The 16654-nt window shown below is 32.9% G+C and overlaps 1 protein-coding gene across 2 annotated transcripts in view; it reads right to left on the bottom strand.

Annotated features, from left to right (window-relative positions):
* Positions 1-16654, bottom strand: part of LOC145277674 (transmembrane protein 143-like) — a 60873-nt gene that overhangs the window by 18730 nt on the left and 25489 nt on the right. For both annotated transcript variants that reach the window (XM_080129338.1, XM_080129339.1), the window contains 2 exons: positions 9392-9551; positions 808-1002 (listed from right to left, as the gene is read on the bottom strand). In XM_080129338.1, coding sequence (XP_079985464.1) covers positions 808-1002; positions 9392-9551 — 355 coding nt within the window. The remainder of the gene's footprint in view (positions 1-807; positions 1003-9391; positions 9552-16654) is intronic.

The raw sequence follows: 16654 nt of genomic DNA, 5'->3' as shown, positions 1-16654 counted from the left end.
TAGATATCGATAGGCTGAGACAACCGCTGTCATGGACGTGTGTCAGAAGCAGAGATGCATCATTAAATTCCTAGCAAAAGTGTGTTAAGAATGATAGTGACTATGTAGAAAAATAAATTCTGGAGCACAAAAGGGTCGCTCGTTTTAATGGTACTACTCCCATCTTCATAGGTCTTCAACTTTTTCAGTTACAAAAAAAAAAGCTTTACTTTTTAAACTACATTTGTATTTTATCGAACTCTGGAATCTTTCTGTAGAACTCGGGAACTGTATGGAATTTCAAACCGAACCCTTCATTTAATCCACGGAGGTAGCTTGCTCTTGTTCTGTCAGTCAGGACTGGGTAGAAATTCTAAGTAATTCGTAATTATATTTTGAGTGTTGCTCGCACAGTAGTCAAAAGAACAGAGAACAGTAGTCCAAATAATACAAATTATCAATCCTCATCTCAAAAATTCAAAAGCATAACGCTGTCATCATATTCGGTTAAACATCCATTTTACATGCTAACATGTGTTGGACAACTTTTAAAAATTAACTTCCAAACCAACTTATCTCTTTATTCATACCTTTTTCTCCTAAGTCCGTCCTTATCACTTCCTATCGTGTCTTCATTGGCCTTCTCCCACCAAATATCCTTGCTATCTCAATTGTTCTACATCTACTAATCCTAGAAGTCACATCCATTCTTTCAATGTGACCATACCAACAAAGTCTCCTGTTCTGCACACATCTCCCTGTACTGTCCATATTTAATCTTCCTCTTCATTAAAAATATACAAAAGCTGTTGCACTTATCAAGTTTACCTTTATACCTTCTCCAATGGAATGTTCTTTCAGAGCTTTGGTGACCATAGCTGCAGGCAGTTCTGTGAAATTGGCTTTTTCCAAAATGTCCTCCAGCCGTTGAAGAACAAGGTATTCTTTGTCAAGCCGTTCTTGGCGTGTCCACACTCGAGTTTGAATTGTGTCTTTGTCAGGGTTGATGGGATCAAATAAACGCTAAAAAAAGATTTTTAAAAAAAACAAAAACATGTATAACATTTCTAATTGGGTTGCTCTTGCAGGTTTCGAAATTTCTTAATTAATATTGCTTAATATTCCACCTTATTTTCACATGAGATGCTTCATATAATTTTAAATGACATTTCATCTCTATTTTCCAGTCAATATCGATAACTGGAACACACATGTAGTCGTAAGAATACAAATTTTGTTTTCATTTGAAATAAATTCCTGAAATATCCTGAAGACAAACTAAATCAAAGGGAAACAACTCATACGAGAAAAGAAACAAAACTGGGTGCTTGTCCAGAATCCCATTAAAATCAAAATCAAAACATTTAGCACTCCTGCCATGCTCCCTATCATTTGAGCTATCAATATATATAAAAAATAAAAAAAACGATTTAGAATTATACCACTTCAAGCTATGAATGAATTTGCACATGCACAAAAGTAATAGAAATGTGTTGGCAAGTTGAAATGAACATTTTGTATTCAACTTGCCAACATATTTCTGTACGCGTTATTCATCCATCCAAACAAAGATTTTACTCATTATAAACCATCCTTGGTGTATGATTACTATTTTCTGTTAATTTCAGTGTTATGTGACCAATGATTTATGAGTTTATCAGTTAAATATTTACATATGTATGCATACATCTACTGTTTTATTTATATAGATTTTAAGTGATTAATGGTAAATTGTAGCCATTACAAGGCTGAAAACAAACAAAAATATCTCGGAAGTTTGAACTGAGTTTGTTCAAGATGGAGGAGAAAGACATTCTGTTCTAGCTTCCTGATAAAATTTGATTTGCTTAGTTAAAAAAAAAATAATCAATCAATTCATGTGATTTTTGGAATATGGTTCATCACAAGGACGCACATCATACAGATTTTTTTATTTGTTTTTATTTTTAATATAAGAAGAAATCTGGACAAGAAGCCAAAACTAATTAATTTCTTTACTATTATTGTCATTTATGTATCCATGTATCGCAATCATTTAATATGCCAAAATTGGTAAATGTATGTTTTATTTTTTAACAATATTTTACATACTGACTCCTGATTATTTCAACCAACCATAGTACAAGAAATATTCATTTCTAAAATCTCGCATGTAGTATAAAAACTCAAACATGCAGCTTTTTCTGTCGCTTTTTGTATTTTTCCCATGTCACAATCCAGTCTGAGCATGGCTACCGTAATATGATGACCTAGCGACGACTATAATTTAGTCTGGTGACGTCATGAACATCGGTCTGTTGAAATTTGGGCACGTGTCTCATGACTAAACCGGAAGTTGGTTTAAAGTTTTGGAGGGTTAAATAAATTTAAACATGCCGTCGAGATGCATAGTTCCAAAATGCCGAGGTAACTATGGAAATGGACCAAAAGTTACTGTGTTTTTATTTCCCAAAAAAAAGGAAATAATTTACCAGTGGATTAATGCAATAAAAAGAAAGGATTTTACTCCATCTAAATATAGCAGAGTAAGTATTAAAATGTTTGAGATATTTAAAAAAAAAAAAAAAAAAAAAAAAAAAACGCACCTTTTTTTTTATTTTTATTTATTTATTTTTTGGAATGCATTTTAAAATAAAAATGAAAGTATGTGTATAAAAAATGAATTTTACATGTAATTTAAGTTATATGCTGAAATAATGAATTATTATTTAGAAACTTATTTAAAATGGGGAGTATGGTGAAAATATTATGTACTTTCACCTAACAATTTAATAAAAGCGATATCGTAAAAACGGAATTCTTTGTTTAAATAATTCTAAATAAGAAAAATCATTTATCTTTTTAGTTCAACTATTTCACTGTGCAATATTTATATCAGCGTGAAATAGATTAAACTTTTTTTTTAAGTTTATGACCGTTTTTGTTATCCCAAAAGCTTATTAATAATTATTTGTGGTAAATGTCGTGGCCCTGTAGGTGTCAGAAGTTTGGAGAATATACTTCCAAAATAAGCTATTAAAATTGTTTAAAAAAATAATAGAAATATTATTTTTTATTTAAAAAAAAGTGTTTACAAAATGCCGGCAATAAAAAAGTAATATTTCTATTATTTCTTAAACAATTTTAATAGTTTATTTTGGAAGTATATTCCATAAAGAAAATAAACAACCTACTTTAAACGGAGAAATTACGAGTTTTGTATATGTTATTCACAGTTTTGTGTTGGGGTTGTCAAAAATTCTCCCAAAATTCTAATACTGCTAGTGGTGCTGTAAACGAAAATAACGTTTAAAATGACGGCAAATGAGTAGTTTCCAAAATATGAAGAAATGTTAGTTTTAAAAAAATGGGAGATCACTTTTCTATAAAAATTTAATGTAAAATGAGCACCCACTTTATGGCCATCATTTTTTTTCGGGTGCTTTCTTTTTAACAAATAAAAGTGAAGAAAAATGAGTATGGCCACCTTTATATTGGGGGTTGGGAGTCAACGTACAATGAACACAGTTTAACGTAGAATGAGCATCCCCTTTCAAAAAGTGTAAACAAAATTTTTGTCAGGGATAGGGGGTCAACTGTAGGTGCTCATTTTACATTTAGTTGTGTTCATTCCTACATCAAAGAGGCACTTCGCCTTGTTTGAGGCGAAAATGTAATTTTAAAAAAATTGCTCATTGCCCATGTAAAAAAAAAAAAAAAAAATTGGCCATAAAGTGGGTGGTCGTTTTAGGTTAAATTATCCCCCCCCCCACTTTTTTTTTTTAACTAACATCTCTTTATATCTTGGAAACTACTAGTTTGCCGTAATTTTAAACATTATTTTCGTTTTCAGCACTCCCAAAAACTTATAAAAGTGGTAATTTAAAAGGATTTTTCGAGAGTTGACTAATTCTGCACATTTACCTTATTTTTTTATTTTATCATTTTCTTCTTTTTTTTTTGTATTAAGTCAAACATGGTACGATTTTCTTTTAAATTATTTCTTTAGGTATGTGAACTTCATTTTCGACCTGAAGACATACAGCGAGAGGCATCAGCATTTGATGAAAGGACTGGAAAGACAGTGTTAAATCAAAAAAATCCCTATCTTAAGGATGGTGCTATTCCTCGAATATTACCAAACTGTCCCTCCTATTTATCGTCATCAACCACTTTTAGAGAGTCTCCTAACGCAAAGAAAATGCGTTTAGAAAATTCTGCTCTTAAGCATGCATTATGTGAAAGTGTTGCTGACGAGTTAGAGTTACGGAAACGTAAAACTTTCCATAATATTGATGATTTAGAAAAAAATTAACGTTTATAGATAAAAATTATTGGACTTCTATTAGGCAAGACAATACCATCATTATATGCCATATAAAGAGATGCCCATGCCCCAAAATAAAAATGTCTATGGTGATTGAACCGAACTTGGCCGTTAGAGTATTCTGTAGTGATGTGGAAATGAGTGCTATAGGGGAGTATAGAATTCCTAAACATGTAACAGAGGAAAATACTCTACAGATTTTGATGGAAAACATGAAAAAAATGGACATCGAAGAACAGGAAATGAAAACTTCTAATAAAGTTCTTTATTAAAATTAATCTTATCATTTTTGCTATTAGTGCAAGATGAATCATTTAAATATTTTAATGCCATTAAGTTAATATATGAACAAATTAACATACTGACAATGAATAAGGTTAATTATTCGAGTGAAATGATGGTATTTTCTTCCTTATTATATAACTGCTCCCCTAGAGGGTACAGGCTGTTAAGATACACTAAAAATGTAATTTTACCATGCTATTCAACCATCCGAAGATTAACCTTATCAACTTCTATGAATCCTGTCATTGAACAACACAATAACAATTTTCTCATGTATATTAAAAGTAAGTTCAAGTTACTAATGCAGAATGACATCACAGTATCTTTACTTGTTGATGAAATACATCTCAAACCTTATCTTGATTATAAAGGTGGTAATATTGTTGGCTTAGCTAAAAACAGCAATGAACCTGCCACAAGTGCATTTGCTTTTATGCTTAGCAGTGTATTCTCACAATATAAGGATGTCGTGCATGTTATGCCAACTAAATATCTTCTAGCTGAGAACTTATTTGACATAATTAAACGTGTAATAATTGGTGTAGAAGATATAGGGTTTAAGGTATTATCTGTTATAACAGATAATAATGCAATAAATAAAAAAGCTATGTCTTTCTTTTGTAGCCCATCAAAGCTTTCAATTGTATATCCCCATCCAGTTAGAACGTCTAGCCCTCTTTTCTTCTTATTCGACTCAGTGCATATATTAAAATGCATTAGAAACAATTAGCTTGGCCAAAAAGATGAACGTAAATGCATGATGTTCCCAAAGTTTTGTTATAATGGAAATCATGAATTAGATAACATCCAAAGTGCTCCATTTTCTAGTTTACATAAACTTTATGCCCTAGAATCTCAATCACATGTGAAATATTGCTATAAGATGACTTCAAAAGCTCTTTCTCCGACTACTTTTGAAAGGCAAAATGTTAATTTGGTTTTGCAAATTTTCAACAAATATATTATTCAAGGTTTGCTAACCTTAGGAAAACAGGAATGCTTGCTAAATTATACAGAAATCACAGAATACATTCAAATATTTTATATTTGGTGGACAATACTGAATGTGAAAACACCATATAAAGGTTGTCGACTTCGTAATAAATATGCTAATCCACTTACATTAAATAGTGATAATTATAGTTTCCTAAATGTGTTCTGTGACTGGTTAGAAACTTGGAATAGCATTCCTAGAAGAACTGGTAAGTTAACAAAGGAAACATATACTGCTTTGCACCATACTACTTATGCAATTTTAGAATTGACTAAATATTGTATAAATGTACTGAACATGGTGTATATATTACCAGGAAAGTTTCAGACAGATAACCTTAAGACAAGGTTTGGCCAGTATCGACAACTTAGTGGAGATCAGTATAATATATTGATACATCAGGTGTATGAATGTGAAAAAAAACTCAGAATGTTGTCAGTTTTAAAATTGAGCTTACCAATTAATAATCGAACTATTGAATTGAAAAATTTTAAAAGAAACTGAGATGAAATGACAAGGGAGCAAGAGTTACATGTTTATAAATTTAACATAGATGTAATAGAAGATGATGTTAATCAATGTAAGGAAGTACTTCCTGTTATATTATACTTAGCAGGTTATTGCTGTCATGCAGTTTCCAAAAAACTGAAATGCAATAGCTGCAAAAATTTAATATCCGGGAGAGAGGCTGTTGAAGAAATAGCTGAATTAAACAGCTACTTTCAGGCTATTAACAGAGGTTCTCTGCTATACCCAAATGATATAACTAATAATTTTGTCTTATATAATTATATAGTTATAAACAAACTTACAAAATGTGATTCTTTTTTACATTCGATTCATCAGAGAAAATTAGCCATGTACATAACTTTAAATATTTTGGCTGATCAAAATCGATTATTTTATGTTGACTCTTGTGGTGAGGGTCACACTATTCAGCAAATTGAAAAAATGCTGATATGGAGTTCATCGAATTCCCTTATAAACAATTTTTGTCGCAAAGAGAATGACAATATTAGTAAAAAAAAAATATCAGAAAAAGAAAAATTCAAACTTTTAATTAAATTCTACAACAGATTTTTGAAAAGTTTTAATATCAATGTTTGAAATATTTCTGCCTTAGTAACTTTGTTTATACTAACATTTGTTTGAATTTAATTTTTAACTTATTGTTTGTTATTCAGTTAAACCAATTTATTGTTCGTTTTTCAGTTAAACTAATTTATTGTTCGTATTTCAGTTAAGCTAATTTATCGTTTGTTTTTCAGTTATGATTTTTAAAATATTGTTTTTTTTATTTAAAAAATATTTATTGTTCATTTTTATTTATTTCTATTGAATAAACTTCAGTTTCATACAAATCAAATCGTATTCCTTTTCTTTTTAAACTTTTTAACAACTTTTCTCCCTTTCAATTCGTTTTTTATTATTAATATTGGATGAGTTTCAGTACAAAATATCATGTTTGTCTTTTTTAATCCAATTTTGAAGTTTTCTAACGCTTTCTGTAAAAAATTTCTGCTCATTATCGACAGTCTGTGTTCCACTTATCTTGCTTGCTAGGACCTATGGCGATGACGTCATTTTTCAGCTGACAGGCCATCTATGACGATGGTCACGGTCTGAGCCCCTTTGGAGCTAATGCCCTTGACAAAGGTAATGGGGGACTCACACTCACACACACACACGCCGCTTATCATATACATATAGTTTATGCATGCACTCTATCTCTCACTAGCAAAATAGACATGCTAACATGCATATATATCTTCATGCCTATTCCATTTAAACTCAAGTAAGTGCACGTGGCACCAGTCAAAACAAACACTTTTTCTTAGAGATGAAACAACTCTTCTTTCAGCAAAATATTTTTCAGATTTTCTGAACTTTCACACCCTTAAATCTTTTAAATTTATTAAATCTTTTAAATTTAATACATTTTTTAAAATCCACTAAATCTATTAAATCTTTTAAAATCTATTAAATATTTATCTTACGTTGCTGTAACAAGCGGTCAATAAATAACAATTATTTAGCATTCTTTGTCATTTTGTTACATATTAGGGACCCTACATCGGTGGTGATTAAGTTAGCTAGTGTGAATTTTGATAAGGGTCACATTTAGTACATGTCAAGATGACCCGGATTTGCATACTCAAAGACGAGTGACAAAGCAGGGGCAAAGATTAAACGTTGTAGACAGACCAGGCAAACAATATGAGGAATGAGTCACGTTTTTGAGCAAGAGAAAACTACGGGGTTTTTTCAGTTAGTTCTTTCCAGAGTATGCGAACGAGACGTGTTAAAATGATGTAGAAAGTTGATAATCGCAGCAAATGTTTCTGTCCATCTGGGTAACGTAAACACTGTCAGACAAGGTGATAAAGGACATAACTTTAGTCTCTCTCTCTCCTAAGTCCATTCTCCCCAATAAAACCTTGAAGAAACTCTGTAAACATCTCTTTGTGTCTTTCCTGCATTTGAAGTCTTATTCATATTAGTTTAAGAGATGAGATGATCAAGAAATACTAGATGAAATAGCCACTCTTGAAACGACGACAACAAAAAAACTGCGATAATAGGGAAAATTGTAAGCACCATCAGTATGGAAAGCCATCTCTAATGTATGCACATGGTGATCTCTGATGTTGGAGAAGGAGACCTGTTAATGGGGATCTATGTTGAAAGTCGAAGTTCTGGATTTACTCTTGTATTGTTTCTCGAGACTTCTCATGATGGAATATGGGGATATGTGGAAGAGGTCGCAGAGTTGGTTAGAGCAGGGCAGAGAGGGAAAGTAAGGGAGAAAAAGGAAATGAGGAATGAATTTTTTTTAATGTAAGAGATGTTATTTGGTTTAGTGACTACTCATTAATAAAAACATAATTCTTTGATCTGATATTGTCTTTCCCTCTGTTAAATCTATACTCCTATAATTTTTTTTGTGTATTGATATTCATATTAAAAACCCTTTTTTCTATCTATTGAAAAAGAAAATACAACCTTGTTATATATGGGTTATGGAATTGCATTCATCTACAAAAGATCTAGCTAATTTGCATATTCTTTTAAACATTCATTTTGATTAATTCCCTATTAGTTTTTTTGATTTTGTTTTGAGAGGATCATCTTTAGTTAACTATTACGTGTAATTATATTCATGCAGATAATCTACATGATTTATACTTGCGTAATATTTGCGTAAAAAGGTTAGAGTAAACACAAACCTCTTTCTATATATAGATTTATGGATGTGTATACATATTTGTTTAAAAAAATTTTGTCTACCAATCTCCTGTCATTTTTTAGTCTACAGACATGAAACTTAATATATAAGGTATTCGAACCCATGCAAAACTTTATATTTGAGTTTTAGCCGGAGAAAATCGGCGCAAAAGTGTGAAAATTAAAAAAATTAAATTTGCCAGGTAAAGGTCAAGCAACGGCATTACGAATATGCATGCATAACGTAATAGCTACTGGTTCATATTTTAATTTTTAGCCTTGCAGCAAACATGTCTTTATAGCTTAGGCATTAACATCAAAGGAAAGAGTAAATCATAAGCTGAACGTTTTGGTTTCGATTCTCGGTGATGGCACACAAGTCACTTTCTCTTTTTTTAACTTTTTAAATCATTACTATATATCGGATCCAATATAAAATAATAAATACAAAAATTTAAGTATATTTTATGACCAGGCAATGCTGGGCAGCCTGCTAGTACAATTTATTTTCGAAAACATTAAATAAGACTGTTTGATATTTATAATAAATAATAAAATTTCTTTTTGAGTTCTATTTGAAAATATACAAACAAAATGGGTACCTTTACTTCTTGCAGAACTCCATGATATTTCCTTACAGTAGCACTGTCCAATGCCTGGGAGAATCGTTCAAATTCTTTTTTTTCATCTGTTCGCAGACCACCTTCTTGCATTACTAAATGACGGAGCACTGAATAACGAGTTACAGGAATGTAGTGTTCTCTACGAAAGAAAATTATGAACAAAGAAAAAAAAAAAGAATATTAGCTATATGTTTTTATATAAATATCAATAAGCTATGTAGAATAATAAAGGTCTTAATGAACCCACAGATTACCTATTAGACTAATCAAAATCTGTGTTTATTTTAAAAGTAAACCAATCAAAATTTGTATTTTTAAATTCTAAATGTGTATTTATTTTTAAAATTTAGCCAATCAAAATATGTATTTATTTACTTATTTTTAGAATTTTTAAATTTAGCCAATCAAAATGTTTTATTTAGTTTTAAAATTTAGCCAATCAAAATGTGTCTTATTATTTTTGTAAAATTCAGCCAATTAAAATTAAATCTAATGAAGGTTTTCAATATTAAATGCTTTATTTTAGGGGTGATATGATATGACGTTTTGTACAGAAAATTTCACAACAACCTAATGTTGTCATCTCTCCTGATAGGGATATATGGTTGGCATCCATTAGTCTAGAAGACTATGGGGGTGCACCTGTAGAGGTGATTGAACACCGTCTTCTGTGACTTGAATAAACCTATTTTCAATCTATAGTGTCGGTTGAAGACATCGCAGATGAAGGTTAGTTCATCGAGTTGGTGGTCTGTTAAATTTTGTTGACTGACCTTCCTAAATAGTCTTTTGGTCTCCACCCGTTCTGCGATGGACCTTTCCCCAGTGGTCAGACCTTTGGTTACCATTTTTCTCCAGATATTGTGGATTTTAGCTTTAGGCTCCCAGCTGGTAGGGTCAATATCACATGCTTTCATGTCATGTTTGCACATGTCGACATAACCGAGGCGAGGACGAGTAATTTTCCTTTTAGCTAGTAATGAGTTCACCGTAGAGAATGTTTTTTAGGATTCGCCCATTTTCCATGCAGTGCACATGACCTATCTATCTCATCGGATCACCGAAGTTAAGCAATGTTGAACCTGGCTAGCAGCAGATGAGTGACCATTTCAGTATTCTAGTCACTGTATATGCTGTTTGCGTATCTCGACATCATTTCCAGTCATCCTGAACCTCCACTTGCCACTGATATATAACAACACCGACTCAGGAAAGGTGTAGTTGGAGATTGTGCAACTCTTGCCACAAAAATCCCATGTGCAGGTGCGTATCCATAGTCTGTGAAGACTGGGGGAAGATCCCATATAAGTGACTGGGGACTGCTTATGGATTTGATATTCCCATGAGGCTTCTTCTGAAGGAGGAAACCGGACAGTCCATCTAGAGTGAACAGATTTGTAGAAATTCTATATATAAAAAAAGAAATGTAAACATGGCTGTATTTTAAATTATTATTTTTCTAAGCCTTCCACTCTATATCCCTCTATCCAGGCAACTCTGGGTAAATACAATTAGTCCATTATAAACTTGTAAAGAAAACTGGCATTGGTTGGATATAACTTGGATAATTCTCTGATTTTATTATTTAAAATAAAAAAATAAAATAAAAACTGAACATATTGGATTGTTAACAAACCTCATAGAGGCGCCATATCATTGAGAAAGGATGGTAAGCATCTTGTTGGTAGCATTTAATAACAGACAAATTTCATTTTTTGTTTATTGATACAGAAAAGAGTAATTAACCCCCCCACACACACACATACACAAAAGTAATAAGCTTTTAAGAAGTTGCTGCATTTCATTAAGCACTTAAAGCAAAATAATGAAAATGCAGCTTCTATAGTAGAAGAGCAATGATAATGAAAAAATAGACGGAAGCTTGTTGAGCAGCAATAAAAAATAAAAACGAAATATCGGGTAAGCAATCTGTGGTTCTAGAATGGGCAACACATTGAGGTTCGTTTCGTTCGTTCAACACGTTGAGGCTCATTTCAAGCAATCTGTGGTCCTAGAATGGGCAACACATTGAGGTTCGTTTCGTTCGTTCAACACGAGGTTCATTTCAAGCAATCTGTGGTCCTAGAATGGGCAACATGTTGAGGTTCATTTCGTTCGTTCAACACGTTGAGGTTCATTTCAAGCAATCTGTGGTCCTAGAATGGGCAACACAGTTGCGGTTCGTTTCAGCGAGGATTTAAGAAAAATAAGAACAGAAAATTGTTTGAATTTATTGCAAAAAATAAAATAAATAAGATAGCTTTCCTTATGAAACGACATTGAAAACATTAAAATTGCTGTTTTGTTGTTCGATCGACTAATTGGAAGGCAAATAATAATTAATTAATGAAATGTCCTTTTTCAAAACCAATATGCAAATACCAAGAAGTTTCAACGACTGTCCTGCTGATTTGGCAGGCCAAGAGCAGGCTCAAAGAGTTTCCATCAAATAGTGACGATGGAGAGGTCTAGTCAATTTACAATGATCCTAAATGTGGTAAGATATTAAGAGACCAAGGCCGTTGATGAAGTTCTACTTTATTATTAAAATAGAACCATTGAATCTGTGTATTTAGCAAATTATATTATTTCAAACTTAAGCATGACAGATCAACAGAAATTATATTATTTCAAGCATAAGCATGACAAAACAATGGAAATGCTATTATTTTAAAAAAAAAAAAAAAAAAAAAAAAAGCAAAAATCCAGGACATTCGATAAATGGCATAATTTTTAGCTAAATAAAGACATTCAAACAGATACCTTCTCTGCCGTCTGAATTCTGATAAGAATATAGAATTGCACATAAAATCCACATCACATAACCGAATATAACCTACAAAATACACTCACATTATAGTATAACAAATAAAAATCACTCGACTTCACAAGAAAAATTAAAAAGGAGTTACCTCCCCTTTCACTTAGAAATCATATTCAAATAAATGATAAAAATTCTACTTCAAACGGCTGAGTGACAAAAGCTCTCATAGAGCAAAAGAATAGTTTAAAAAAAAAAAAGGGGGACATTGGTCAAACTAGAACTAAATAATGGGTTGGGTTGCATTATACGGGACACATTTGTGGAAGTACAATTTGAATTACAGAGTTATTTGTAAAAGGAGGAGAGAGAAACAAATAAGAAGTAGTAATACAGATGGAAAGGAAGGAAAAGGAGGAGGTGATAAACGAGAACAAATCCGAGGAGGTGAGAGAAAAAAAGAGAAAGAATAAGGGGAAGGAGAAAAGAGAAAAAGGGATAAGCATTAGGTGAAGAGAAACGGGAGATCAAAATGAGGAGGAGAGAAAAGGGGGACATAAATGAGAAGGAGTAGGAGGAGAGAAGGGGGACAAATGTGAGGAGGAGAGAAAGGGGTGACAAATGTGAGGAGGAGAGAAAGGGGGACAAATGAGGAGAAGAAAAAGGGGACAAATGTGAGGAGAAGAAAAAGGGGACAAATGTGAAAAGAAGGAAAGAATGGGAGACAAATGTGAGGCGGATGAGAAAAAGGGAGACAAATGTGAAGAGAAGGAGAGAAAGGGAGACAAAAGGGATAAATGGGATCTATACAGTATGGAGCACATGAAAATGTCATTCCAAGTAAAAAAAAAAAAAAAACTCTTTGATATGTAATTAAATATCATGCAAAAATGAATATCCTCACCAAAAATTTCAAGAAAAAAAACTAATCAAGTAGAATTTTAATTAATCATAAAGATCATATTTTTGCATTTTTCCAAACAGTCATTTATTATCACTTGAGTAAAACTTGGGTTGATTTTCGGCAACAGCATATCTTTCGCTTCTCTTATGTTTTTCTTTTAGTTTTCACATTCTATGAGCAAGGTTTCTGACAAAGATGGAAGAATTGGGGTTTTTTTAGGTCAGAATCTATTCCATGTAACACTTGTTGGCAAGTTTTTGACCATGAAGTAGTATATTTTTAGCACCTTACATCAAGTGGCTTCATGCCTTGTCTGGAGTAATTTTCATAAGATCAAAAAAAAAATTTTTTTAAATATGGCAGACTGACTTATCTTCTCCTGCTTCATAGGGTTTCCGGTCTTATAAATGGTAGATCAGCAAAATAGATAAAACTGATTTTTATTTTTATTTAAAATTCTACTTGATAATTTTTTCCAAAATTTTTGGTGTAGATACCTATTTTTGTCTAATACGTAAGTGTATGAAAGATTCGTCTTGCTAATTTATTTGAAATTGCGATTTTTACCTTCATCTGTTAAGTGATGATAAACATAAGAAGCAAAAAAAAATAAATAAAAAAAAAAGTGAAAAGAGCAAAAGAGAAAAGGGAGTCAGATGTGAACAAGAGTAGTGAAGAGAAAGAGGAAGTGAAAGAAATGGAAAAAGGAATAAAAAAAAAAGTAAATGAGAGGAGGAGAAAAGAACAGGGGGAGAGAAAAGGAAACAAATGGGGAAGAAAGAGAGAAATAAACAAAGAGGAGGAGGTGGCGGAAAAAAAAAAACAATTGCAAAAAAAAAAATAAATGAATGTCCTTTCATCTATTCTTTCATAAAAAAAGGAAAGAGTGGGAAGAAGATAAAAAATACAGAAAAGGAAAGAAGAGAAAGAGGACAAAACAGATGAAAAAAAGAAAGGAAAACAAATAGACAAAAGTAAGGAAAGAGAAGACATTTTTAAATGTGTTATACTGTAGGAGCTTCCTGAGAGTACGGTTTTGTATCTATGTGTAGGTGTAGAAAGGAATAAGGCAATAAGCAAAGAACAAACTAAACAGAACGGGTCTAAGAGTAGAAGGAGTGAGGTCTGTAGATTAGATTTTTGCATCGTGGAAACTGCAGACTGCCATTAGACTTGCACATAATAATTTAACCCAATTCTTACAAAGCTGTTCAATCGATTTACCAACACTTTAGAAAACTTTATTAGTTTACCCTAGTGATTCCAATATTTTTCTCCGATTCCGATACAATTACCGATTCCGCATTAAATTCCCAATTCTGATACAATTATTCATTCCGATTTTTCATAAATCTCTAAATATTTAAAGTTTCTATTTTTCCTGATTACTGTAAAAATATGTGTTAAATGTGTACATATTTTCTCAAACGTAAAAATACACTTGGGGGGGGTGAGCTATAGATTTTAGCGTTACTAGTAGTTTAAAATCAATAAATATTTCTTATTTTATTTTAAACAGAATCAAATAAAAAAGATAATTAAAAGAACCATTTTGGTATTCAAAAATACGCACAAATTTTTCCGATTCCAATATCCCAAAAAAGTTCAGATTTTTCTGATTCTGATTAATTGTCCCAGCACTGATTTGTTCAGTATTTAAAAATACAGGATATCAGTGTTCTGCATCTCAGTACAGACCAAGTAGTCATCTGTGTGTCATGGGTAAGTTGCTTGAATCCGTGCTAAATAGAAAAATTGTCAATCACTTCAGCAAAAAACAACTTACTCAGTGACAAACAATATGGTTTCCATCCTGGTTCTGTGAGATCAACAGCTGATGTACTGACTGTAATTTCACATAGGATCAGTGAATCTACCAACAGGGGTTGCCTTTCATATCAGTTAATCTATCAATGGAGGTTTCCTGACATATCAAAGACATAGGATAGGGTTTGGCAAAAGGGTCTACTACACAAGATTTCCAGCTATGGGATATCTGGAAATGTTATTCCAACCATCAAATCCTTTCTCTCCAACAGGTTTTCACAAGTAATCATGGATGGGTAGAAGACAAACTTAACGTATCTGTGCTGGCATGCCTCAAGGATCCATCTTGGACACAATTTTCTTCTTTATCTTCATCAATGATCTCTCAAATCACATTCTAAGTTGCTTCGCTGACATATATGCAGAAAACACTACCATCTATAATAGTACTTCTAAGGCCAGCAACGACCAAGATCTCTCCAAGTCTCTCCTCTCTGACCTTGATCACGTGGTGCAATGGGGAAAAAGGTGGCTGGTTAATTTTAATACATCAAAAACCAAGAATCTATCTTTTTACCATAAACATTCTGATCTCTACTTGGCTCTAATTGAAATGAATGACCCACATCTCAAACAAGCTCTCTGCTTTGATAAACTTCTAGATCTGACCTTTACTCCTGACCTGAAATGGAAGACCTATATCAAATCGGTTGACAAAGTTGCTGGAAAAAGGTTGTGTCATTCTACAGCTCCAGAAGGTATCTCACTCCCAATACAATCCTCTCCCTTTATAAGAACCAAATGCATCCTAAAATGGAGTACTGTTGCCACATCTGGACAGGAACTCTATCCTGCTTTGACAGAGTTCAAAACCAGCTTTGAAACCTAATAGGAGATGCCCTTTTCTCTTCCCAGCACAGAAGAGACATTGTGAGCATGTTCCTGCTCTATCCTTATTTTCATGGTAAGTGCTTGTCTGAGTTTCAATCTATAGTCCCACCCTGCCAAACCTTCACAAAAAACACTCATCCAACTACAACTACTATCAATAATTTTTCTTACTTCCTATCTGTGCTTAAATCAAAATGCAAATTCCATGAACAAAGCTTCTATTCTAAAATCACCCAACTGTGGAACTCTGTTCTGTTAGCCTACTTTCCAACTGACTACAAGGTGGAACGAAAAAACTGTCGTCCTAGAAAAGACGACATGAGTCAATTTCCGTTTGATGAAAACCGGTTTTCTTTTTTTGCTGCAGACCATCTATTAGTTGGCCAGTGGTTTACAAATCCTAAGAGTGATAGGAGCCTTCTATCATGTCTGGAAGTGACACAATGTTCAACAGGCGAGATCAGAGATGCACCGCTGTAGACCGATCAAAGTTATGACAACAGGATCATTGTCAGCACCCTCATATTGCATCACTGAATTGCCACAAATAACAGGGACGTGCCCAGGGTGATGAAAACAAAGTTTCAAATTACAGTTATGGTCTTTGGTGTGGTTTCAAGTGAGGGCCACATTATGTCACCTCACATCTTTGAAGATGGCTTGAAAGTCAACACCAAACTGTATCTGGATATGCTGAAGAGTGTGGCGATCCTCTGGTGCAATTAGGTGGCCGCTGGCAGATCCTGGGTGTGGCAGGAGGACTCAGCGCCGGTGCACAAGTCCAAACAAATCCAGGTTTGGCTTCAGAAGGAGTGCTACGAATTTGTATCCTTCTCTCGTTGCCCTCTCCTCCTCCTGCCAGGACCTACAGTTGCTGGACTACTTCGCTAGGTAATACATCAAGAACATCAACATGACC

The sequence above is a fragment of the Euprymna scolopes genome, chromosome 6 (assembly GCF_053919585.1).
Source record: "Euprymna scolopes isolate OS-2025 chromosome 6, ASM5391958v1, whole genome shotgun sequence".
NCBI classification, from domain to species: Eukaryota; Metazoa; Mollusca; class Cephalopoda; order Sepiida; family Sepiolidae; genus Euprymna; species Euprymna scolopes.
This window is presented reverse-complemented; position numbering and strand designations above follow the sequence as displayed.